This window comes from Oncorhynchus gorbuscha, linkage group LG08 (genome assembly GCF_021184085.1).
Source record: "Oncorhynchus gorbuscha isolate QuinsamMale2020 ecotype Even-year linkage group LG08, OgorEven_v1.0, whole genome shotgun sequence".
Classification (NCBI taxonomy): Eukaryota; Metazoa; Chordata; class Actinopteri; order Salmoniformes; family Salmonidae; genus Oncorhynchus; species Oncorhynchus gorbuscha.
In genome coordinates, this window is record NC_060180.1 from 71471671 (window position 1) to 71497168 (window position 25498).

General features: G+C 43.4%; 2 protein-coding genes across 12 annotated transcripts in view; both read left to right on the forward strand.

Annotated features, from left to right (window-relative positions):
* The window catches only part of slc4a2a (solute carrier family 4 member 2a), a 30089-nt gene extending 26165 nt beyond the window's left edge, over positions 1–3924 (forward strand). For both annotated transcript variants that reach the window (XM_046360531.1, XM_046360532.1), the window contains 2 exons: positions 475–648; positions 830–3924. In XM_046360531.1, coding sequence (XP_046216487.1) covers positions 475–648; positions 830–910 — 255 coding nt within the window. In that variant the 3' untranslated portion in view covers positions 911–3924. The remainder of the gene's footprint in view (positions 1–474; positions 649–829) is intronic.
* A 1252-nt stretch (positions 3925–5176) lies between these two features.
* Positions 5177–23755, forward strand: ubtfl (upstream binding transcription factor, like). 10 transcript variants are annotated; one of them, XM_046360538.1, is made up of 20 exons: positions 5177–5210; positions 8452–8558; positions 8925–9106; positions 9332–9415; positions 9534–9689; positions 10210–10274; positions 10476–10596; positions 10757–10867; positions 11363–11484; positions 11816–11957; positions 12177–12218; positions 12324–12461; positions 13082–13243; positions 13571–13699; positions 15112–15197; positions 16381–16570; positions 16789–16836; positions 18660–18800; positions 22837–22926; positions 23165–23755. In XM_046360538.1, the coding sequence occupies exons 2-20, from the start codon at positions 8498–8500 to the stop codon at positions 23243–23245; spliced, it is 2151 nt and encodes a 716-aa protein (XP_046216494.1). In that variant the 5' UTR covers positions 5177–5210; positions 8452–8497; the 3' UTR covers positions 23246–23755. The 10 variants fall into 10 exon arrangements, with proteins under 10 accessions (XP_046216494.1, XP_046216492.1, XP_046216495.1 ...); XM_046360536.1 differs by having other exon boundaries at positions 5193–5215; XM_046360539.1 differs by lacking the exon at positions 5177–5210 and adding an exon at positions 5746–5910 and having other exon boundaries at positions 22840–22926.
* The last annotated feature ends 1743 nt before the right edge of the window (positions 23756–25498 follow it).

Genomic DNA, 25498 nt, shown 5'->3' on the forward strand with positions numbered 1-25498 from the left:
TACAACTGATACTACTACTACTACTACAACTGATACTACTACAACTGATACCACTACTACTATAACTGATAGTACTACTACTACTACTACAACTGATAGTACTACTACAACTGATACTACTACAACTGATACCACTACTACTACAACTGATAGTACTACTACTACAACTGATAGTACTACTACTACTACTACAACTGATAGTACTACTACAACTGATACTACTACAACTGATACCACTACTACTACAACTGATAGTACTACTACTACTACTACAACTGATAGTACTACTACAACTGATACTACTACAACTGATACCACTACTACTACAACTGATAGTACTACTACAACTGATACTACTACAACTGATACCACTACTACTACAACTGATAGTACTACTACAACTGATACTACTATAACTGATACCACTACTACTACAACTCCTCCTACTGATACTCTCATATGTGTGTGTTCCAGGTGAGGACCCTACGGATGCACCTGTTCACAGGGATTCAGCTGGTGTGTCTGGCGGCTCTGTGGGCGGTCATGTCCACAGCGGCCTCGTTGGCCTTCCCCTTCGTTCTCATCCTCACCGTGCCCGTCAAATGGTTCCTGCTGCCCCGCATCTTCACCACACGCGAGATGCAGTGTGTAAGTCTAACCACATGGATGCGCACACACACACACAGTCTAGCACTGTTGCTTAAAATAGTTGGGGTTTTATTATTTTTTTATACAGTTGGATGTTGCTTCAGGTGCCCTTGCCTGGGAAATAACGCTGGCCATAACCTTTACCCTTGACTTGTACCCCTGCTCTCTCTTTGTGTCTTAGTTGGATGCAGACGACGCAGAACCTAAGTTTGATGAGAGGGAGGGACAGGATGAGTACACAGAGATGCACATGCCTGTATAATGCTTGGTTGGGGCCAACGTGATGGACATCCTGCTGACCAATAGGCACCCAAGTCCTATACTCCAGGAAGTTGCTCCTAACCCACCAAATCCTTTGTTTGTTAACCTGATATTTTATAAACGCACCACTGATGGTTTGAACGGTTTAATTTGTATTTTATTGAATTATTTTTAAAAGATTTTTAGAGTCCCAACTCCCAAATCATGTTTTTTTTTTGGTCAGTTTTTACTATTTTGCTTTTCGGAAGGTGGATATATACTTCAAAATTATTTTAGTCATTGTTACAATGTTGAATCATGTTTTTCTGTATCTTTGGGTTATTTTTTGGGGTATGTTTTCATTTCAGGTGGGAGTTGGATTTGCTATGTGTCAAAGTAAAAGATTGTTGTCCACATAAATGCTGCTGTTTGCCATTGTAGTGTAAACCCCCCCCCCCCTGAGAAGCCTATATTCAGCACCTATTCAAGACTTCTGGTGATAGCAGATATGAATTCTCTCTGGTTTACAGTGTCTTCTGTTTGCTTCTGTGGTGGCGTTATCACATATGCTATGTGGCTATGCAAGTTGGTTGTGATGATATACGGTCTGTTACAGTGTAATCAAGCACGCCAAAGAGTTCTGGTTGTGTCTCAGTAAGTTTGTTTTAGAATTGGGTACAGTGGGTAAGTGATTGAACGTTGTTCAGGTGTTGGGGGGGGGGGGGTTACAGGGGTATGATACATTAAGAATAGGGGTGCGTACATCCGTTATAATGTTGTTTAAAGAGCAACTGCCCCTAAAAACCAACTTCTCATTTAGAAAACTTCCAATGTGGCATCAGTATGAGTCGGAAACATTTATTCTACTGTCAAGATTTACTACAAAGTGTAAATAGGATACTTTTGGTCATGAGTTTTGCGAGACTTGTGGTCATGACTCCATCACAACGTAAATTCATGTTGGGTTTGTTTCTATCCTGCTGGCAGCCCACAAGCAATCATCAATTCCGAGAGCAGCTGCACATGACCCGATCTTAATGCCTGTGGTAAATTGGGGCTGACTTTGGATATTTCTATGGGACCATGGTAAATGACACAATGTATATGGGACATTATGTTAAAATTCCAATAGTTCCACATTTCAATGACTTAAAAATCACAAACCAACTAAAAATTGTAGAAATTCATATACAAATATTGACGGGCATTTAATGAGAAAACTAAAAGGTGTGCAACATGAAAATATTGTCTCATTTACATTGTGTAATTTATTGACGGCCACTAACTAGCCCTGGAGATAGGCTATCCAAAGTCAAACCAATTTTGTCACTGTCGCACACCAGCTAGCTGAAGCTAATTTGCTAAATAACGCTTCCTACCTGTGAACACACACACACACACACGAGACACCCACATCAGACCACACCCCAAAACCAACTTGAGGTTTAAATTCAGTCTTGGCAGCTAGTATTTCTTACGGAACCTAATGTAAAATGAGGCCAAATCAGGAAGTGCAGTCACCCTTTAAAAGCAGCCCTCATTCAAACGGATTAATTATTTGCAATTGAATGAATACAGGCCTAGCACTACAGTAGCACTACATTACCCTTGGTGTATATTTGGGATGGTACATGGCGGAAGTCTTCATTTGGCAATCTTTGCCTCAGGAAGTAAGCGTGTCAAAAATATAGGACTGACAAACGCTGTATATTTTTTGAAAAGAGCACATTACTGAAAATGACTTTCGACCAACCCTTTGCTGCTTAGATCTCACCACTGTGCTTTTCCCCCCCAAACGTGTTAAAGATGTTTGGTCCCATTACACAAATAATCCATCATACCTGAATACACTACATACCACTTTTAAGTGAGTCACTTGATTCTCACTGCCATGCACTCCTACCGTAGTCGTGTAGTCTTTGTTTGACTGTCTGAACAACATCTCCACCCATTTCTCTGGGACTCCATTTAACTGTAGTAAATGCCTGCTGTGTATTTTGTATATGGAGCCTTGTCTTGTTCCAGAGTATGACTATGGCATTCCATGCTTGATCTACATATGAGGACCAGCTATGTGGTTGTGCCTGAAAGAGTTAAAAGCGACATTCACTACAAATCGGCGTGATCTGAAAACACCAATGTGAAAATGCAATCAGTTTAGCCAACTGAGCTTTCCATCATCTTTCGGAGGGAAATCACCGTACATTTCAATTGTGTACTACAGTTTGAGTATGATTATGGCTTTAATGTACAGTCACCAAAAAGTCGGGAGACATTCTATTCCATATATCCACATATATGAAGGCATTTGTATGTATGTATGCACATCTATTTACTTAGGGCCCAGTAGTTACTCATGTCTATAAACCCAATAAGGCTAGTCCATTCATAACTGCTGTTATGAATCTTAAAATGTAACTGAATGTGTTGTAACACCACATGCAGCCATAATCAAAGTTATTGATATTATGTTTACTTTCTACCACATTAAAGTTAAACCACACGCAATGCAGTTGTTTGCAAGTGTTCCAAAAGTAATGCAGTAGGAATACTGTGTCTCATTGAATCACTGCAAATGAAGAACACTGGATACCTTGAATGTGTTTGCTATCGTGTGGTGTCCCCCCCCCCTCCTATTTCTTTTTTTTTTTGCCTCTGTTGCAGATTTGCTAGCATCCAGAAATATGCTAAAATATTAACTCATGTTCTCTCACATTGTATTACTCTTTTTTTTTAAAACTGCAAATATTATAGCATTTTATATTTCAAATCTATTGTTGACATGCAGGGATGTAGAAATGAGAGTGAGAAATAAAGAAGAAATAAAATATATTATACAAATATATCCATATATTTTCTTAGGAACCAATCATGGTTCAAGTGCTTTCGGGCTTTAGCTACATTGCAGTATGTTAAAATAGACAATCTTCCTTGCTCTAGCCATGCCAAGTCTGTAGAATTAGAGCTTTGGCTGATTTTAAATGTTTTACTTTATTTTATATATATGTACAAATAAATGAAGCTTAATGAACTGAATCAGATGTGTGTAAAAGTTGTTTTTCTTTTCAATTTTCAAGGCAGGCAGCAGGTAGCCTAGTGGTTAGAGTGTAGGGCCAGTAACCAGCAGGTAGCCTAGTGGTTAGAGTGTAGGGCCAGTAACCAGCAGGTAGCCTAGTGGTTAGAGTGTAGGGCCAGTAACCAGCAGGTAGCCTAGTGGTTAGAGTGTAGGGCCAGTAACCAGCAGGTAGCCTAGTGGTTAGAGTGTAGGGCCAGTAACCAGCAGGTAGCCTAGTGGTTAGAGTGTAGGGCCAGTAACCAGCAGGTAGCCTAGTGGTTAGAGTGTAGGGCCAGTAACCAGCAGGTAGCCTAATGGTTAGAGTGTAGGGCCAGTAACCAGCAGGTAGCCTAGTGGTTAGAGTGTAGGGCCAGTAACTGAAAGGTTGTTGGATTGAATCCCTGAGCTGACAAGGTAAATATATGTTACTGTTCCCTGATAGACTGTCTTAACTGACTTGCCTTATAAAAATAATAAAGAAGACTGTGTCTGTCCCTGTATAAAAGTGTTTGTAAAGGTGTTAAGGCAGATACCTGAACATTTAAAATGGAATATGTATTTTATATTTATTTAACTAGGCAAGTCTGTTGAGAACAAACTCGTATTTACAATGGGGACAGGCTATACCGGCCAAACCCGGACGACGCTGGGCCGGTTGTGATACACATTGTACACATTCTTCTTGTCATAATCATACATGATGTATCACCTAAACTCCCATAAAGGAAATGTATTAGTCACTGCCTGCATGTGAAAGTTTTAAATAAAAAGTACAATGCAAATGAAACAGGATGAAAGAATAGGTTCATCATCTTTAATTATATTGCCGACCGCTACATGTAAAGGCCTATACATTGCTCAACAGTCACAGCTCAGCCTTTTCACGTGACACACCACAGCCTATCCTGATAGGTCTACAGTTGTGCCGCGTTCATATAATGTCGGAAACTCGGAATTGTCTGAATTGCATACTCGTTGTATAAATATGATACAGGTACCTGCGTTTCCCACTTGGGAAGTATCAGAACCGACCAATTGGAAGCTCTGCGCTAATAACTGACTTTAATTTGAACTCGGAAGTTCCGAGTTTCCAACAGGACGTGAACGCGGCCTTATTATTACATTCCAGTCTCAAATAGATGAGGGATTGCAGTGAAGGGCCGTCTCCTCCTTTCCCCGTCTATTGGCCAGTTTCACTTAATTCCACAGCAGTGAAATGTGCGTGACGGCTGTGTTAGCCCACATGAAAGGGAGACTGAGGAAAAAAGTAAAGTATGTCCGCGGCCTGTTGTCATTTCAGATTATGGATAGGCATTAGCAAACAGAGTTGAGATATTTGCAGGACACAATGCTTGCTAGTGCTACACTACTTGAACGTTTAATTTATTTCCTCATGCCTTTCAATTCCGAGCCTTGGTTGAAACTGTAGTTAATTGTCCATCCCTGGATCTCTCAAATCCCACTGTAAATTCGTTTTCTGAGGCCCTGGTAGGCTAATCGGTTTAGCACTTCATGGACACTGCTAAAATGAAGGGGGTGGCGGATAAATGTCTAGCTAGAATTAAGTATATTATTTAATCATCTCTAAGAATGAAAGACTCATGAATTGTCTACAAATATCTAAATTATTTTAAATTGATAAAATGTGTAAACTAAATGCGCTATTCATTAAAGATAAATTACAGCATCACGATCCAAGCTATTTCTTATGAAATACTGCCGTATGTTTTTAGCTTGAGCCTCCGCCTTTGTCTCCTTCTTTCTCGCATGTTTTTACTTGGAGTTCCTCCCCCTGCGGCGCTGGGCGGAGTTTCATACCGAACAAGACGCTCCTTTTGTCGGATCCGTTCCGACCTGACTCCCCGGGGTTTACGGCTGAAAAAACGACACTTAAAACAGCCCTAAAATAATTAAACACGAATACCTTGATTTGTAGTAACAACGCTGGTTTCTAACTGCCACGAAAGGTGAGTGAAAAGTTGTGTTTTGATGGCGTTAAAAGCGATTTTTAAGTCGTGTCTCCCCGAGTCTTTTTAACATTCATGGCGGCTCTGCAGTGAGAGCTTTGGGGCGAAAGCAAGCAGATGCGTTCGCTCGCGTATCTGTTTTTCAGCACGTTCTAGCTTTATAAGCATTTCTGAACTTTTCACTTACTGCTTTGGTAGTTAAAGGACCACATTGACAGTTAAATGCAATCTCCAAATTATAACATTTAAAAAAGGCGACTTTTCACGAATTGACGATTTAGACTATGCTACAAAATGCACTATGCACATCCAGTCTGCTAATAGGGCATTGAGTCTACAGTGGTTTTCTTGTCAATGTACTTAGTGTAAAATATAGAAATTGGTTTGTTAGCAAGTTCATGCCAGCGGAAGCTGCGTTTTGACTCCTGCCTGAATAAGGGCGCCATTACTGGGGTAGCAAGCAAAGAACGGTCGGTGTTCCCAAAACAAACTTAAAAGGCTGTAGCCTTGATTCAAAATAGAAAGACATTTAAAATAGTAATGCCACGGCCCCTCGAAATATGTGAATGCAGCGTAGCGCTCTGAGCGTAGCATTTTATGTTTTCATAGTTTTAGGCTGTGAAATACTTACAGGGTTGTTATCAGTAGATGTATAGATTGATGCAACCATTTTTTTTAATGCAATGTAACGTTTAGGCCTATTCTTTAAGTTTGCAGTATATGTTTTCCCGAAGTTTGACCTTGTGAGCGGGCCACGATGACACTACACCGAGTAAGCGACGCCTCGGTCGGGTGCACAGCTGCGCCACAGCTTGGGGGAAGCGGGCGGGGGTAGGCGCGCACTTTCTGGCAGTTCGATTCAGCCCTCCGCCACGGAATGTTAAAGCATTCTATTCCCTTGTCTAGAACGCTCCCTTCATCCTATAAATGTAGGCCTATTATCTAGCCTAGGCTATTTTTAAGGGATTTAGTATCACGCCATGTGGGAAAATATCTTAATTTAAAACGTACGTAGGCTACATTTAGTTGTTTGAGACAGTTGTGGATGTATTTATGTAGCCTTATCAAGTAGCCTAGGCTAAGACTATTTGGATAAGGCACAACTGTCAAGAGGGTTCAGCAGCAGGAGTGGTGTTTTGACCCGTACCTGGTGACGTTTTACGGCCGAGCGGTCCCCATTGTTGACACTATCACAAATATGCACTCAAACCTGAAAACAAATGTTTGATTTAGGTCTATCGTGTAACTTAATCATTGGGCTATGCCTTGAAACTATACGTAGGGTTTTAAAAGTTGCCTGGTGCAATATCTATCGACCCACAGACACAGTCGCGGTTAGTTAGCCTATCTAGGCTATGCAGTTCAGGGGTATAGGCCTGATTAAAAGAAGCTGAAAAGACCAAACGGCGGCCGCGGAACTATGCGCCCCGATATGACTGCATGCCCCTTTGCGTCCCACTTGGTACAGGGACCGTGCGTTTATCAAATTCTGCAGTATACATTTTCAGAACATACCGCAAAAATTAATAAAGAACGGTTGCTTATTGCGCTCATTTGTACTATATTAGACTACAGGCCTAGGCTATTATAAGCGCCTTGACGCGCTCCTGTCTACCGGGTGACAGGCGAGGAGGTTGGCAGACACACAGCACTTGCGTCTCACGTCCGGAGTCGAGACCGAGGCTTCGAATTTGGAAACGCCCGTGTTTGGATTGCTGGGCTCAGCACTAACTCCATTTTTAAAATATACTCTGTTTTAGGGTATTTCAACGCTTATTTTAAGCTGTAGCATTTTATCAATTACTCAGTTGACAAGCAAAAACTTCAGTTTGCTCTCACCGCGCCATCACTTCGGTAAGCTATCCACCACAGTGAAAGGTCAGCTGAGCGCTTTGATAACGTTCCGAAAAGCAGCAATCTCCAAACGAATTAATATGATGTATCCATTCGGCTGTCGTTGAAAAACAACACGATGAAACAATAAATTGATCGATCCTCTCGGTAAATCGTATTGTGTGCCACTCTTTCCAGAAGAACACGATGTACCCTCATATGGGAAAGGATGGGTAGACTTGGGCGGAGCATCCGCATGACCGACTTTTCCTGTATCAGAAATACACGTGTCGCTATTTTGTGTTAAAAGTGGAGCTTTTGAAAAATTATTTGTGCATTTCCTATTGGTTACCCTACTTGTAGTAAAGACGTTTGCCCTTGAGCGTAAAGGTGCTTTGTCAAGTCGCGCAACTTATCCATATCAACTAATTTAGTCGTGGATGGAACCATAAAATTACATTAGCACACCTGGATGGAACGTCATGAGTCAGTTCTTGAACTGTAGATACATTCTCGTGTAGATGCATATCTTTACGCCTATATTGGAATTGGTGAGTTTTTAGCATAGGCTGTAGCTCACAGACAATTCTCTCCTTGCTATTTCCACTTTTAGCCATAGTTAATTTGTTTATAATAGGAGTTTTTTTCTTCTTCTAAAGTTGGACCCAGGCAGGACCCTAAATATTTGAATAATTTGTGGTTCTCCAGAATCTCTAGAAGCCGGGTCAGTTGAGCTGCCCACAGACGCTGCACCATGAACGGCAGCAGCAGTGTGTCCTCTGCCTCACAGACCATCCAGATAAAAACAGAACCAGGTAGGATACATTAACCAAAACCACCCCTTCATCAACCACAACATGTAGTATTTCTTCTAATTATAGTTTTCTTGGTGTATTCGTGCCTTTAAAGTTGTATAGTGGTAGCCTAGGGTCTCTCACAGTCACAGGATAAGTAATGTGTTAAATTCTGGTTGACTATTGAAAGATTAGTGTTTTTAAATTTAATTTAATTTGTTGACATTTTACTTAGATTTGTCTGACAGTTGTTTATCTATTCTGGGGTCAGCTTGAGGTTTATTGTGTCTAATAAAAAAAAAAAGGCAAGACAAAACAAAACACACCTGCTCTTTGATGTTGCTTGATGGATGTGTGTGTGCGGTTGTGTGATTGTCTACGCTCCAGTTGTGGATGCTTGGAGTAAGGAGGACTGCCTCACTCTTTTGGAGAGAATTCGGAGCCTGTTGCCTGATGGTGATGCCATGAAATACAAAACCACAGAGTCCCACTTTGACTGGGAGAAGGTCTGCTTCGGAGGCTTCACCGGTGACATGTGCAAACAGAAGTGGGCGAAGGTGTCCACCGAGGTTAGCCAATTACAAGTCACAATTCTAGCCAATCACAACAGTAGAAAAATCTATTTTCTGTTTTGAATCTGTGGAGGGAAATGTCACAAATGACAGACAACGATGTCTGTAGCGTCTTTTTCTACTGGAAAAATCTTACTGTTGCGAAATGAAACACGGCACCATTTTTTTTTTTTTACAACAATTTCAGGTTAGGCCTTAATCCATTTGATACTATGTGTTCAGGTGCGGAAGTTTAGGACTATGACCGAGCTCATAGTTGATGCCATTGAGTTTGTGAAGAACCCTTACAAAGGAAAGAAATTGAAGGTAACGAATCAGGTTTTACTTTGTACCCATGAAATGTCACAAAATGCTAAGGTTATACTTTTCAATCTCACATCTTCTACCATACAAATGGCCATTGTTCTGTTTTCCACCCTTTCAGACACACCCAGACTTCCCAAAGAAACCCCTTACACCGTATTTCCGCTTCTTCATGGAGAAGCGAGCCAAGTATGCCAAGATCCACCCGGAGATGAGTAACCTTGACCTCACCAAGATTCTGTCCAAGAAATACAAGGAACTCCCAGACAAGAAAAAGGTGACGGTCAAGTCTACCATGCCATTTCATTATGCCTTTGGGATAATCTTTATTTAATTCAAAGGCAGATCCCAAATCTGTACATAACATAACTGTATATAAAAAAAAAACAGAGAGTGGTTTGTGACTGGACAACTACCTGAAACAATTACTTACTTTTCTTGCCTCTGAATTGATAGCTTTCTATCCAGCCTCTCTTCTTCCATTAAAAAAAGAAGAATTAAACCTTTATTTAACTAGGTAAGACAGTTAATATAATAATAATATATGCCATTTAAGAACAAAGCGACTTACAGTCATGTGTGTACATGGGTGGTCTTTCTTTCCCAGAAAGAGACTGAGCCTGAATTCTTATGTCCGGCCAATCCCGGACGATGCTGGGCCAGTTGTGCACCGCCCTATAGGACTCCCAATCACGGCCTGGATGTGATACAGCCTGGATGTAATCACATGGGAGTAACTCTGTTAGTTTTTCAGTTAATAACTAATTGAGTGAGGGTTATTCTCTGTTCCCCAACAGCAAAAGTACATCACAGAGTTTCAGCGAGAGAAGGAATCCTTTGAGAAGAATATGGCCCGATTCAAGTGAGTGGTGTTTTTTTTTTTGTCTCGAAGCCAGCTGTCAGTGGCCAAATTAGCTTCCTCTGCTGAATAATAAGCAACCCTTTCCAAAACTGACGCATTTTCCTTGAAAAGAACCCAAGTGATCACTTCCCTCTCTCTGTTGGTTGAAAGGGTATACCACCCATATACCGCTGCCCTAACGTCTTTGCTCTTGTTCCCCAGAGAGGACTACCCGGAGTTGATAGAGGAGAGAAAGAAGTCGGACCTCCCTGAGAAGCCCAAGACACCCCAGCAGCTGTGGTACAACCATGAGAAGAAGACCTACATGAAGCTCCACCCTGATGTGAGTGTGTGCAGTGCAACCCGCCCAACTAAGTCTGGGATTTCACAAAATGATACTGTCATGTGTTGTGCTTCCTTGAATTTACCCTAAAAAGAAAATGTCCCTTTTGGAATTGTTAGTGGTGAATGATGAATGCCATTCCTTTCTCTGGGGTTACCAGGTGAGCCAGAAGGAGCTGAAGGAAGCTCTGAGGAGACAGTGGTCCCAGCTGTCAGACAAGAAGAGACTTAAGTGGATCAGCAAGGCCCTGGAGCTGCAGAAAGACTATGCGGTAAGCGGTTTGGTGTGAAGGGGTGCCGGAGTTCAGAGGATTCGTACATTTTCAAAAGGATAGCGCCTCAAGACACCTTGGTAATCCTCTACTGTTATTTTTTCCTGGTAGAAGAAACGAGCAAATTTGCAATTTTCTATGTGATATACACTGCATAGAGAGTAAGGCTGTGTTTACACGTTTCATGAATTGGTCTTTTGTTCAATCAGATCAGCTCTGAAAAAGATCTGATGTGATTGGTCAAAATACCAATTATTGGTATTTAGATCAGATCAGTAGATCAGAATTGGTCTGCCTGTGTAAACGCAGCCTTGCAAGCACATTCTAAATAATTAGTATTTCATCTCCTTTTTGTGGAAATACAGCACAATCAATGACAATTTCAGTGACTTAAATGTAAAATATATATATATATATATTAAAGGCTTGATGAGAAATTGTCTCCATTTTTTTTATTGTCACCTGAAAAGTTTGAATCCATGGTTCTCCCTCCAGGGTTGTATGAGAGTCTACCAAGAGGCCCATCCAGACGCTGAAGAGCATGTCAAGTCCGTCCTCACCAAAGCCGAGCGGCAGCTCAAGGACAAGTTCGACGGCAGGCCAACCAAACCACCGCCGTAAGTTGCTTGATCGGAGTCGCACAATATTCTTTCAATAAAATAATATAAGTGGAGAGGGGGGTAGCAGAATGGGGAGGGACTGAGGTGGGGCTCACACCCCCATGGTCAGTATGTGATCTAGTATCAGCAGCGATACCAGACTCTGGCACAGCCTCTTGACTGTTCTGAAAAGACCAAAGGGATTTTTCCCCCCAGAGATTTATGGATTGGAGATCCTTATGCAAACAGTAGCTCTTGGTTTCTCAGTGAAAACATCTGTTGAGTTTAAAGACCTTTGTCGTCAAATTCTATAGCGCTGAACTAGGTTCTTGGCTTTTCGGGTCTTCAGGAACGGTTACTCCCTATACTGTGCCGAGCTGATGGTGAACATGAAGGATGTTCCCAGTACGGAGCGTATGGTGCTGTGCAGTAAGCAGTGGAAGGTGATGACGCAGAAGGAGAAGGACATGTTTCAGAAACGCTGCGAGCAGGTCAGTCTTGTTCAATGAATCGCCAGTATTTTTGTCTTTATGTCGTAGACCGGCCCTGCACAGCATCCTTAATAGATACTTTAATCATTTTGGCCTCTATAGGTTTCAATATGTAATGTGAAGGTTTGAAAGGGTTTGGTGAGCCATGATCAAAGTTTTGTTTTCTTGTCATCCACCAGTCGTGTCAATGGTCTTTCACCCCTGTGTGTCTCACTACAGAAAAAGAAGCAGTACGAAATTGACCTACAGAGGTTTCTCGAGGTAAGTAGAACTGAATATACCCATAGTACTGTAGTACATATCACACTACACCTGCGTTTTAGTAGTGGAAGTCTGGCAGGCTACATGTCGGTTCTCTTTCTCCAGAGCCTCCCGGAGGAGGAGAGGGACCGGGTGATGACGGAGGAGAAGCTGGGGGGCTCGCGGCTGGGCATGGGGGGTGTTGGCAGCCCTCACAGATCCAAGTCCCCGTCCGCCAAGGTGGGTCTCACAAAACTACAACAGGTATGTCACCACCCTTTCAGCCACAAGGTGGGCTTTCTGTTAGGTTACAGTGAAGCTGGGCTATGGCTTTCTGTTAGGTTACAGTGAAGCTGGGCTATGGCTTTCTGTTAGGTTACAGTGAAGCTGGGCTATGGCTTTCTGTTAGGTTACAGTGAAGCTGGGCTATGGCTTTCTGTTAGGTTACAGTGAAGGTGGGCTATGGCTTTCTGTTAGGTTACAGTGAAGGTGGGCTATGGCTTTCTGTTAGGTTACAGTGAAGGTGGGCTATGGCTTTCTGTTAGGTTACAGTGAAGGTGGGCTATGGCTTTCTGTTAGGTTACAGTGAAGGTGGGCTATGGCTTTCTGTTAGGTTACAGTGAAGGTGGGCTATGGCTTTCTGTTAGGTTACAGTGAAAGTTTGGCACCTGGTCAGTCACTGGTAAGGTTTACTAACTATTCCATATGTTGGGTCAACATCAAATCAAATTTTATTGGTCACATTTAGCAGATGTTATTGTGGGTGTAGTAGATGTTTGAACTATGTCACCTGTTAAGATTTTACATTTAAAGGTATACTAGATACACAATGTATATGCCACCTGCGTTGACCCCAGGTCTGTCTCTGTATGGGATTCCTTCAGGAGCGCTGTCGCGAAGCTGAGCAGGGGCACTGGGTACAATCCGGCCTGACGGCGAAAGAGAAGCGCGACGGCAAGAAGAGGACCAAACTCCCTGAGACACCCAAGACTGCCGAGGAGATGTGGCAACAAGGCGTCGTAGGAGACTACCTGGCCAAGTACAGGGTGAGAAAGAGGGACTATTATGATTTATCTTAATTAATATCCCTATATCTATATTCATTTTTATAGTTTTCTATCTGGTTTTATTGTTTCACATTTAGATTGAAGTAGTTGTTTTCCAACAACTCAACAAAACCATATATTATTTTACAAACACTGTATACTGTGGCGGATCAAATTAAATTAGCTCTTGGGCCAGTTGTGGGGCGCAGACCACCAGTTGAAGTCCCATGCTGTACAGCATCTAGGAGTGCGCTTTTAATCCGTGCAGTCCTAAAGTGAAAAAAAAATGAAAAACATTATTCTGTGTTCCATGTCTTCTGGTTACAGAGTGACCGTAAGAAGACCCAGAGTGCCATGGAGTCAGCCTGGAAGGCCATGGAGAAGAAGGAGAAGATCCCTTGGATCAAGAAGGCGGCTGAAGACCAGAAGCGATACGAGGTTCAGTACCGGCCCGTGGTCAGTGACCAGACGTTTTGACCGCTGTCTTCTCCAGTTGTGCTGAAGAAATGTCAAAATGTTGGTCGCCCTCCCCACCTTCTGCTCCTCCCCATTCCTGTTTCTCCCACCCTCCTCCCCATTCCTTCCTGCCCCCTACGCTCCTCCAAGTCCCCTCTCCTTCCCCACCCCTCCTCCCCCAAGCCACCCCCTTCCCCATCCCTCCACGTAAAAATCATCTGTCCTCGGTTGCAACACTCACTACTGAGGTTCCAAACTGCCTCTGGAAGCAACGTTGGCACAATAACTCTTCATTGGGAGCTTCATGAAATGGGTTCCCATGGCGACGCTGCCACACGCACACAAGCCTACGATCACCATGTGCAATGCCAAGAGTCGGCTGGAGTGGTGTAAAGCTGGCTGCCATTGGACTCTGGAACAGTGGAAACGCGTTCTCTGGAGTGATGAATCACGCTTCACCATCTGGCAGTCCTACAGACTAATCTGGATTTGGCGGATGCCAGGAGAACGCTACCTGCCCCAATGCCTAGTGCCAACTGTAAAGTTTGGTGGAGGAGGAATAATGGTCTGGGGCTGTTTTTCATGGTTCGGTCTAGGTCCCTTAGTTCCAGTGAAGGGAAATCGTAACGCTACAGCATACAATGACATTCTAGATGATTCTGTGCATCCAACTTTTTGGCAACAGTTCGGGGAAGGCCCTTTCCTGTTTCAGCATGACAATGCCCCTGTGCACAAATGAGGTCCATACAGAAATGGTTTGTCGAGATCGGTGTGGCCTGCAGAGTCCTGACCTCAACCCCATCGAACACCTTTGGGATGAATTGGAAATCTGACTGCGTGCCAGGCCTAATCGCTTGACCTCACTAATGCTCTTGTGGCTGAATGGAAGCAAGCCCCCACAGCAATGTTCCAACATCTAGTGGAAAGCCTTCCCAGAAGAGTGGAGGCTGTTATAGCAACTCTATATTAATGCCCATGATTTTGGAATGAGATGTTTGAGCAGGTGTCTACATACTTTCGGTCATGTAGTGTGTGTTTGTTCGGTGTTGGAATATGTAATGTGTGTGTGTGTGTGTGTGTGTGTGTGTGTGTGTGTGTGTGTGTGTGTGTGTGTGTGTGTATAATGAGGATCCAATCAACAGTCCCTGTGTTTTGATGGGTGTAATTTTCATGAGCCATATGTTTTGACATGGGTTAAATAGGGCAAGTACTTCCACATACTTGATCGTCACTTTATTTAAGTTGCCCTTTTTAAAATGGAATCCTTTGAAAGTATTTGACATGTACAGTACACCCAGGTCTGATGCGTTGTTGTGTGTGCGTGTGCGTGTGTGTGTGTGTGTGTGTGTGTGTGTGTGTGTGTGTGTGTGTGTGTGTGTGTGTGTGTGTGGTGAACTGTACTTGTCCCGCAGAGGGAATTGTTGGAGATGAGAACAGCCCAGGCAGGAGCAGGTCAGAGGAAACCCAAGTTTGAAGGGGAGCCCAGGAAGCCACCAGTGTGAGTAACTACACACTGACCCTGGAGTGTTATTGATGTTTACTGGTGTAGTTTTGTCATATGGCGTCTTTGCTTATCCTTGCCCATATTATTTAGTTATCTTTAAACTTGGCTCCATCCCATTTTCCTATGTCTCTGCCCCCACCCCCTAAATGTCCTCTGCTTTCTACCCTCCCCTAAATGTCCTCTGCTCTCTACCCTCCCCCTAAATGTCCTCTGCTTTCTAACCCCCCTAAATGTCCTCTGCTTTCTACCCCCCTAAATGTCCTCTGCTTTCTACCCCCCTAAATGTCCTCTGCTTTCTACCCCCCCTAAATTTCCTCTGCTTTCCACCCCCTAAATGTCCTCTGCTTTCCACCCCCTAAATGTCCTCTGCTTTCCACCCCCTAAATGTCCTCTGCTTTCCACCCCCTAAATGTCCTCTGCTTTCTACCTCCCCACTACATTTCCTCTGCTTTCCACCCCCCTAAATGTCCTCTGCTTTCCACCCCCCTAAATGTCCTCTGCTTTCCACCCCCTGAATGTCTTCTGCTTTCCACCCCCTAAATGTCTTCTGCTTTCCACCCCCTGAATGTCCTCTGCTTTCCACCCCCTGAATGTCCTCTGCTTTCCACCCCCTGAATGTCCTCTGCTTTCCACCCCCTGAATGTCCTCTGCTTTCCACCCCTGAATGTCCTCTGCTTTCCACCCCCTGAATGTCCTCTGCTTTCCACCCCCTGAATGTCCTCTGCTTTCCACCCCCTGAATGTCCTCTGCTTTCCACCCCCTGAATGTCCTCTGCTTTCCACCCCCTGAATGTCCTCTGCTTTCCACCCCCTGAATGTCTTATGCTTTCCACCCCCTGAATGTCTTCTGCTTTCCACCCCCTGAATGTCCTCTGCTTTCCACCCCCTGAAATGTCCTCTGCTTTCCACCCCTAAATGTCCTCTGCTTTCTACCCTCCCCCTAAATGTCCTCTGCTTTCCTTTGCTAATTTTTCATGTGTTTGTTCACCATCTTAATCGGACACGTTAAGCCTAGAAAGATCCTATTTAGTACTACCGTTTGTGTTGCTACCTGTTAGTATGAATGTATACATTTGATTGAGATGGGCCTATGCCATCCATTAGTTTGCTCATGGCTTGCAGTTTTATATTGACTGCTATGTGGGTATAATTAAACCTGTGTGTGTGTGTGTGTGTAGGAGTGGCTACCAGATGTTCTCCCAGGAGTTGCTGACCAACGGGGAGCTGAACCACTGCAGCCTGAAGGAGCGGATGGTGGAAATCGGCAAGCGCTGGCACAAGCTCAGCCAGAGTCACAAGGACAAGTACAAGAAGCTGGTGGAGGAACTGCAGATTGAGTACAAGGCCGAGCTGGAGGCCTGGGTCAAGGTAAGGGTCATAGGTAAAAAAAAATATTTATTTCTTAGGCAACTTTCTGAAATGTGGACAGCCAACAGGAGGAGACATTGGTACACAAGGCATGTACTCGGAACCTATGCATTGTATTCTTATTTTAAATTTTTAAATACAATGTTAGTGACAGCACCTTTTTGGAAGAAATCAGTCTTGTAATTTCTTTCCCCCTTTCTTTCTGTCGTCCCCTTCAGTCTCTCTCTCCCCAGGAACGAGCGGTTTATAAAGAGTTCTCCACCACGGTGAGTTTCACGCGGTCAAATACGCATGTTGTCGTGTTCTTGACACCAATTCCTCAACGCAGCACTTCATTGGTCAATGCCCTTTAACACTCCTGCTTATAACCCTTCACTCTAATGCAATATGGTTATTCTACATTCATATTCCGTGGCTATAGGTACTCTTTTTTTCTCTGTAGCGGGGAGTTCTTATAACCTGATACATTTTGTCAATTTGAAATGGACTTTTAAATGGATATGACTCTGTATTCACAAGCTAGCATCCAGCATAACTGCATATAAACTCAGCAAAAAAAGAAATGTCCTCACTGTCAACTGCGTTTTATTTTCAGCAAACTTAACAAGATTCAACAACTGAGACATTCACTGAACAAATATCACGGGACATGTGACTAACAGAAATTGAATAATGTGTCTCTGGACAAAGGGGAGGGGGGATCAAAATCAAAAGTAGAATCAGCTGCATTAAGTACTGCAGTGCATCTCCTCCTCATGGACTGCACCAGATTTGCCAGTTCTAGCTGTGAGATGTTACCCCACTCTTCCACCAAGGCACCTGCAAGTTCCTGGACATTTCTGGGGGGAATGTCTCCTAGCCCTCACCCTCCGATCCAATAGGTCCTAGACGTGCTCAATGGGATTGAGATCCAGGCTATTCGCTGGCCATGGCAGAACACTGACATTCCTGTCTTGCAGGAAATCACGCACAGATGAGCAGTATGGCTGGTGGCATTGTCATGTCAGGTTATGTCAGGATGAGACTGCAGGAAGGGTACCACATGAGGGAGGAGGATGTCTTCCCTGTAACACAAAGCGTTGAGATTGCCTGCAATGACCAGCTCAGTTCGATGATGCACCGCCCCAGACCAAGACAGAACCTCCACCTCAAAATCGATCCCGTTCCAAAGTACAGGCCTCGGTGTAATGCTCATTCCTTTGACGATAAACGCAAATCCGAACATCACCCCTGGTGAGACAAAACCGCGACTCAGTGAAGAGCACTTTGTTCCAGTCCTGTCTGGTCCAGCGACGGTGGGTTTGTGCCCATAGGCGACGTTGTTGCCGGTGATGTCTGGTGAGGACCAGCCTTACAACAAACCTGCAAGCCCTCAGTCCAGCCTCTCTCAGCATATTGCGGACAGTCTGAGCACTGATAGAGGGATTATGCGTTCCTGGTGTAACTCGGGCAGTTGTTGTTGCCATCCTGTACCTGTCCCGCAGGTGTGATGTTCGGATGTACCGATCCTGTGCAGTTGTTACACATGGTCTGCCACTGCGAGGACGATCAGCAGTCTGTCCTGTCTCCCTGTAGTGTGGTCTTAGGCGTCTCGCAGTATGGACATTGCAATTTCTTGCCCTGGCCACATCTGCAGTCCTCATGCTTCCTTGCTGCATGCCTAAGGCACATTCACGCAGATGAGCAGGGACTCTGGGCATCTTTCTTTTGGTGTTTTTCAGAGTCCGTAGAAAGGTGTCCTTTAGTGTCCTAAGTTTTCATAACTGTAACCTTAATTGCGTACCGTCAGTAAGCTGTTAGTGTCTTAACGAGCGTTCCGCAGGTGCATGTTCATTAATTGTTTATGGTTCATTGAACAAGCATGGGAAACAGTGTTTAAACCCTTTACAATGAAGATACGTGAAATCCTGAAAAGGGATGTTTCTTTTTTTGCTGCATTTACATGGAAACAGAACATCATCCTATTAACATCTAGCTACTAATCATCAATGCTTTGAGCTTGAAACTTGTGTGCTGGCCATCTTTCCATGCCCCATTATCCCTCCCTCATTCTCTCTCCCTCTCCACCTCACCCCCCCCTTTCATGCAGAAACGGCGGAGCACCACCAAGGCGCGGGGGGGCCCGGGGGCCAAGGTTCGCGTGACTGCAGTGAAGGGGAAGGCGGTAGGTGCCAGAGCCGCAGCAGCAGGGGTCGGGGGGGGCAAGCGGGCCATGGCGTACCGGGCCAAGGTAACCGTGCCGTTCTCGTCGGACTGCTTCCCGCAAACACGGAGACACACAGGCATGCACTCACCCCAGGCACACAGGCAGGCACTCACCCCAGGCACACAGGCAGGCACTCACCCCAGGCACACAGGCAGGCACTCACCCCAGGCACACAGGCAGGCACTCACCCCAGGCACACAGGCAGGCACTCACCCCAGACACACAGGCAGGCACTCACCCCAGACACACAGGCAGGCACTCACCCCAGACACACACACTAATGCACTCTGATTTTGAAGTGGTGGCATGGGTGTGGGCGCTGTGTGTGGTCCTGACATTTTTGTGATTTTTATGTCTAACGTGCTTGTGTTTGTTTTAACCTGTTATGTCTGGGTGGTTGTCCTATGTGTGTGTCCTATAATTGTGTATTCCATGTGCTGTTGTAAACAAGGGTTGGAACCGTTTCAAGGAAAATAACAAAATTATTTGAGGAACAGAACTGAAAGTAATCTATCCTGTTCCGGGAACAAAACTGTTATTTTAAAAGCATGGGAACCAGTTAATAACGTTAGTTGACGTCCCGGGAGAAGAATGGATTGACTTTTTCAATGCCAGTTTTAAGGATACTATAGTTATCACCTTTCACATTAAATTTATTCACTACAACAACAAAAAAAGCAAGATGCTTTTAATTCTAGTGCTGCTCTACACACACACACACACACACACACACACACACACACACACACACACACACAAGCTTGTTAGTTAGCTAATGTTTGCTCTGGTCCAATGTTAAACCAACTTGGAAGTTCAAAGACATTGAAAGTTTCTCCATAGAAGCCACTCCTCCGTAGGTATAATACTGTGGGCCTAATTCGGATAACGCATGTCATAACAAAATGCCCAGCGCTTCAAGGCAGCACAATGTGTTTGTCTTTCAATGTGATTAAACCATGCTGTTTCCCGACTTTCCTATACCGATTTTAAAATCGCTTACCCGCTCCACAGCAAGCAGCTTTGTCCGCACTGATTGGTGAAGTAATTAAATGTCTTATCTATCCATACATACAGTACCAGTCAAAAGTTTGGACACACATACTCATTCAAGGGTTTTTCTTTATTTTCTACATTGTAAAATAATAGTGAAGACATCAACTATGAAATAACACACATGGAATCATGTCGTAACCAAGTGTTAAACAAATCAAAATATACTTGACTCTTCAAAGTAGCCACCCTTTGCCTTGATGACAGCTTTGCACACTTGGCATTCTCTCAACCACCTTCACCTGGAATGCTTTTCCAACATATGCTGAGCACTTGTTGGCTGCTTTTCTTTCACTCTGCGGTCCAAACCATCTTTATTGGGTTGAGGTCGGGTGATTGTGGAGGCCAGGTCATCTGATGCAGCACTCCATCACTGTCCTTCTCAGTCAAATAGCCCTTACAAAGCCTGGAGGTCTGTTGGGTCATTATCCTTTTGAAAAACAAATGATAGTCCCACTAAGCACAAATGAGATGGGATGGCGTATCGCTGCAGAATGCTGTGGTAGCCATGCTGGTTAAGTGTGCCTAGAATTCTAAATAAATCAGTGTCACCAGGAAAGCACCAACACACCACCACCTCCATGCTTCACGGTGGGAACCACACATGCTGGGATCATCTGTTTACCTACTCTGCGTCTCACAAAAACACAGCGGTTGGGACCAAGAATCTAAAATTGACAGATTTTCCACAAGTAAAAGACCAAGTCCATATTACAACAAGAACAGTCCATATTATGGTCAAATTGCTGCAAATAAACCACCACTAAAGGACACCAATAAGAAGAAGAGACTCCCTTGGGCCAACCCTTGTTTACAACAGCACATGGCCCAAGGGAGTCTCTTCTTCTTATTGGTGTCCTTTAGTGGTGGTTTATTTGCAGCAATTTGACCATAATATGGACTGTTCTTGTTGTAATATGGACTTGGTCTTTTACCAAATAGGGCAATCTTCTGTATTTAAAAAAAAAAAACTTTTTTTAACCAGGCAAGTCAGTTACAAACACATTCTTATTTTCAATGACGGCCTGGGAACAGTGGGTACCCTGTCAGCTCGGGGGTTTGAACTCGCAACCTTCCGGTTACTAGTCCAACGCTCTAACCACTAGGCTACCCTGCCGCCCCACCCATACCTTATCACAACACAACTGATTGGCTCAAACGCATTAAGAAGGTAAGAAATTCCACAAATTAAGGCACACTTGGTGACTACCTCATGAAGCTGGTTGAGAGAATGCAAAGAGCGTGCAAAGCTGTAGCTACTTCGAAGAATCTCAAATATATTTTGATTTATTTAACACTTTTTTGTTTTGTTTTGGTTACTACTTGATTCCATGTGTGTTATTTCATAGTTTTGATGTCTTCACCATTATCCTACAATGTAGAAAATAGTACAAATAAAGGAAACTGCATGTATATTCACATTTTCCAATTCTGAACGGGTTCAGAGCCTTACTTTGCTGGTTGGAAGAGTGGAACGGAATGAGAAAAATAATGGTTCTCGTTCAGAACAAAACGATTTGGAAAATGTCAGTTCCAACCTCTGGTTATACAGGGCATTCAGAACATATTCAGACCCTTTGACTTTATCCACCATTTTGTTACTTTACAGCCATATTCTAAAATGGATTGAATAGTTGTTTTCCTCTGTCTACACACAGTTATGACAAAGCAAGTTTTTATTTTTGCCAATTTATTAACCACCCTGGGAAATATGACATTTACATAAGTATTCAGACCCTTTAGTCAGTACTTTGTTGACGCAGCGAGTCTTCTTGGGTATGACACTACAAGCTTTGCACACCTGTATTTGGGGAGTTTCTCCCATTCTTCTCTGCAGATCCTCTCCAGCTCTGTCAGGTTGAATGGGAAGTGTTGTTGCTCAGCTATTTTCAGGTTTCTCCAGAGATGTTCGATCGGGTTCAAGTCCGGGCTCTGGCAGGGCCAATCAAGGACATTCAGCCACTACTGCGTTGTCTTGACTGTGTGCGCTTAGGGTTGTCCTGTTGGAAGGTGAATCTTTGCCCCAGAGGTCCTGAGTGCTCGGGAGCAGGTTTTCATCAAGGATCCCTCTGTATCCCCATCTTTCCCTCGATCCTGTCTCTCAGTCCATGCCGCTGAAAAACATCCCCACAGCATGATACTGCCACCACCATGCTTTACCGTAGGGATGGTGCCAAGTTTACTCCAGACGTGATGCTTGGCATTCAGGCCAAAAAGTTAAATCTTGGTTTCATCAGACAAGAGAATCTTTTCATCATTGTCTGATAGTCTTTAGGTGTCTTTTGGCAAACTCCAAGCGGGCTGACATGTGCCTTTTACTGAGGAGGCCTAATTGGCGGAGTGCTGCAGAGATGGTCATTCTGAAAGGTTCTCCCATCTCCACAGAGGAACTCTAGAGCTCTGTCAGCGTGATCATCAGGTTCCCCTCCCTGACCAAGGCCCTTCTCCCACGATTGCTCAGTTTGGCGGCCAGCTCTAGGAAGAGTCTTGGTGGTTCCTGACTTATTCCTTTTCGGTACCCTTCACGACATCTGTGACTCGGCACAATCTTGTCTCGGAGCTCTATGGACAATTCCTTCAACCTCATGGCTTGGTTTTGCTCTGAGATGCACTGTCAACTGTAGACCGGTGTGCCTTTCCAAATCATGTTTAATCAATTGAATTGACCACAGGTGGACTCCAATCAAGTTGTAGAAACCTCTCAAGGATGATGAATGGAAACGGGATACACCTGAGCTCAATTGCAAGTCTCATAGCAAAGCGACTGAATACTTATGTAAATAAGGTATGTTTTAAATTGTATTTAATACATTTGCCAACATTTCTAAATTCCTGTTTTCGCTTTGTCATCGTTGGGTATTGTGTGTAGATTGAGGGGATTTAAAAAAAATCAATATTAGAATAAGGCTGTAACGTAACAATGTAGGGAAGGGGTCTGAACACTTTCCGAATGCACAACGTTCTGTAAACGGGTGAGTCTGTAGTAGAGGCGTGACCCTGTGCTCTACAGCAGGATACATCCGACTCAGATGACGATGACAAGACGGACTCGTCAGACTCCGACGACGAATCATCCGGCAGCTCCGACAGCGAAGATGATGTGAGTTTTCCAAGCCAGGTGTCATCCGCACTATGCTTTAGTGTAGACTTGGGTCAAATACATTAAAGAAAAAATATTCAAGTATTTGAGGTCTGCTTAATTTACCTTCAGTGTACATCTGATCAGTTCATTTGTACTGGGCAAACCACGTCAAAAGCTGCAGAAGTATTTGATCCAGCTTTTGTCCTGTCTCTGTCTTCTTGAATGACCCAGCTGTTGTCCTGTCTCTGTCCTCTAGAATGACGATGATGACGACGACCAATCTGAGGGCTCCAGCAGCTCTTCCTCAGAGGACAGCAGTGACTCAGACACAGACTAGCCCCCCCCCATCCCCCCCCAAAGAGGAGGGTCTGTGCGGGACACGCTTCCTCGTGAGTCAGGAGCAGTCATGGTGGCGTCATCAAAACGCTTGCACGTTGGCTCCTCCCACCTCTTTTCTCGCAAGGGGAAATGAGAGACTGAGAGAATAAATAAACGGAGGAGTCTTGCTCCACCTCCAGTTGTTGACCTGGAGAACTTTTACTCAAAAAACGGGACAAGTTCTCATTTACAGGGCTTTGTTACGTGTTCAATATTATTATTTTTTTGCCTTTATATTAGGTGTTATTACAAACATTTTCATTTTTTAAACTTTGAGAAAGACATTTTAAACTTTAGCCGATTTGAGGGTTTTTTGAACAAGTCTGACTTGGAGGGGTATATTGAAGAGTTTGACGTTTTTTGTCCATGAGTCTCTGACAGTCCGTGCAGAGGGAGGACCGTTGCTGCTTTCCCTCCATTGAAACATCTGGTCAAACCCTCCCAATAAAATGCACTTTTTTCTCTTGTATTCTTTGTGACTTCTTTTGTACTGGATATAATTTATTAATGTAAGAGAGGTATGCTCAGCAACCAAAATGGCAGCCTATTTCATATTTTTTTTTATGAAGAGATGATCCACTCAGAATACATATATATTTTTCTCCCTCCCACTGACCCTGGCTGTAATCATTCCCCAATACCTGTATGTAATTTTGCTTAAAGTTGAACAACTATTTAGATAAGTATCACTGAAGAATGTCCCTGCGTAAGATTTGAGGTCCTATTGCAGGTAAAAGATTTGAGATTTCACTCAACTCACAACAGCTTTCCATTTCAAGACTTGATACAGATCATTTTGTTGTCTGTGAATTATACTTACATAAATATTTCCTGACAGATGTAGCTTTTTTTTCCATTCTTTTAATATTTTTCCATACATTTCAATAAAATCTTTAACCATCCTTCTTTCCCCAAACACACACACACATCCTCTGTACCAGCGACATTATACCAATAAATAAATAACTCAACCACCTGTGCATAATACATTTATACAACCTATGGATCCTTACAAATGATAATTCATTCATATATTACACACAGGTGACTCAGTTACCCTGGTCTCTATCGGGAAGGCTCCATAAACAGAACAAAGAGACAACGCTGGGGTGGATTAACATCACATAAGCCATTTCTGCTTTACCTTACACAGTTCAAGTGTTTGGGGTTATTCATGTACAAAGCTGATGGAGTCATTTGTGTGGTATTGTGAAATGTTTCACTGTATGACACAATCACCTCATTCAAAAGGAAATTAGGTCAGGGTACAATTTCAAATACCACTGATAGGACCAACAGAAGGTTTTCAGAGACACTATCCACTTGTCTTTTTCATAGCAATACTCTTGAGACCTTCCAATCAAATTCTCTCATTTAAACTAACCCGGGGCCTCATTTATCAAATGTGCGTATGCACACAGACACATGCTCCACTTTCTTCCCCCTTAAAGATATCTTTAAAAAAATAGTTTTAATACATTTGAATTTGCGGGAAAGTGTGAGTATCTCCCAAGTACAGCTCAGGCCATGTGTACGTCGGGTGGTTGATCAACTGTATTGCACACATGGTTCTGATGCACAAGAGTTATAATGGTATATTAAAACAAAACATGACACTAATGATAACACAGATGCATTTAGTAAGGAGATCTCAGAGAAGCATGTAGCCTAATATGTTACTTTACTTTTATTATATTAGGCCTTACATCTCTCCTTTTCTGACTTAACTGGTTCATTCCTGCTGCATAACTAATGAGGATCCCATTTATCCATCGCTCAAAAGTAAATAGACCGGTAGCCTATTTAAAATATTTGACAGTATGGGTAGGCTACAGTAATGCTGTGCAGTAGGAGCACAACATCTTAGCCTATTAAATCTCAGAGCCACCAAGGCAGAAGATATAAAACACTATGTATTGATTGATAACAAAATATTGAACAATTCATCTTCTGCATAAAAGTGTGGGCTGAAACATTTACTTTTAAAATGACTCAAAATAGACAATGTTGCATAGTGCATGGCCACGGCGTTTAAAGTTTGAAAAAGTCACTGCAAGAGATGAACACCTTCGGTCTACATCTCTACAGAAATGTGATGCAACTTGCCATTGCAGTTCTCTTTCAGGAACCATCACGGCCCAGTTCCTACATCTCCAAATCATACAGTTTTTGTTACCGTGAATGAGGGCATTTTCCAAGCGGGGTTGCAGCG

Coding starts and splice junctions, on each gene's coding strand:
- ubtfl (XM_046360538.1), top strand. CDS start 8,498: ATGAACGGCAGCAGCAGTGTGTCCTCTGCCTCACAGACCATCCAGATA. Junction 18,801..22,836: donor CCATGGCGTACCGGGCCAAG/GTAACCGTGCCG, acceptor TGTGCTCTACAG/CAGGATACATCCGACTCAGA. Junction 22,927..23,164: donor GCTCCGACAGCGAAGATGAT/GTGAGTTTTCCA, acceptor TCTGTCCTCTAG/AATGACGATGATGACGACGA.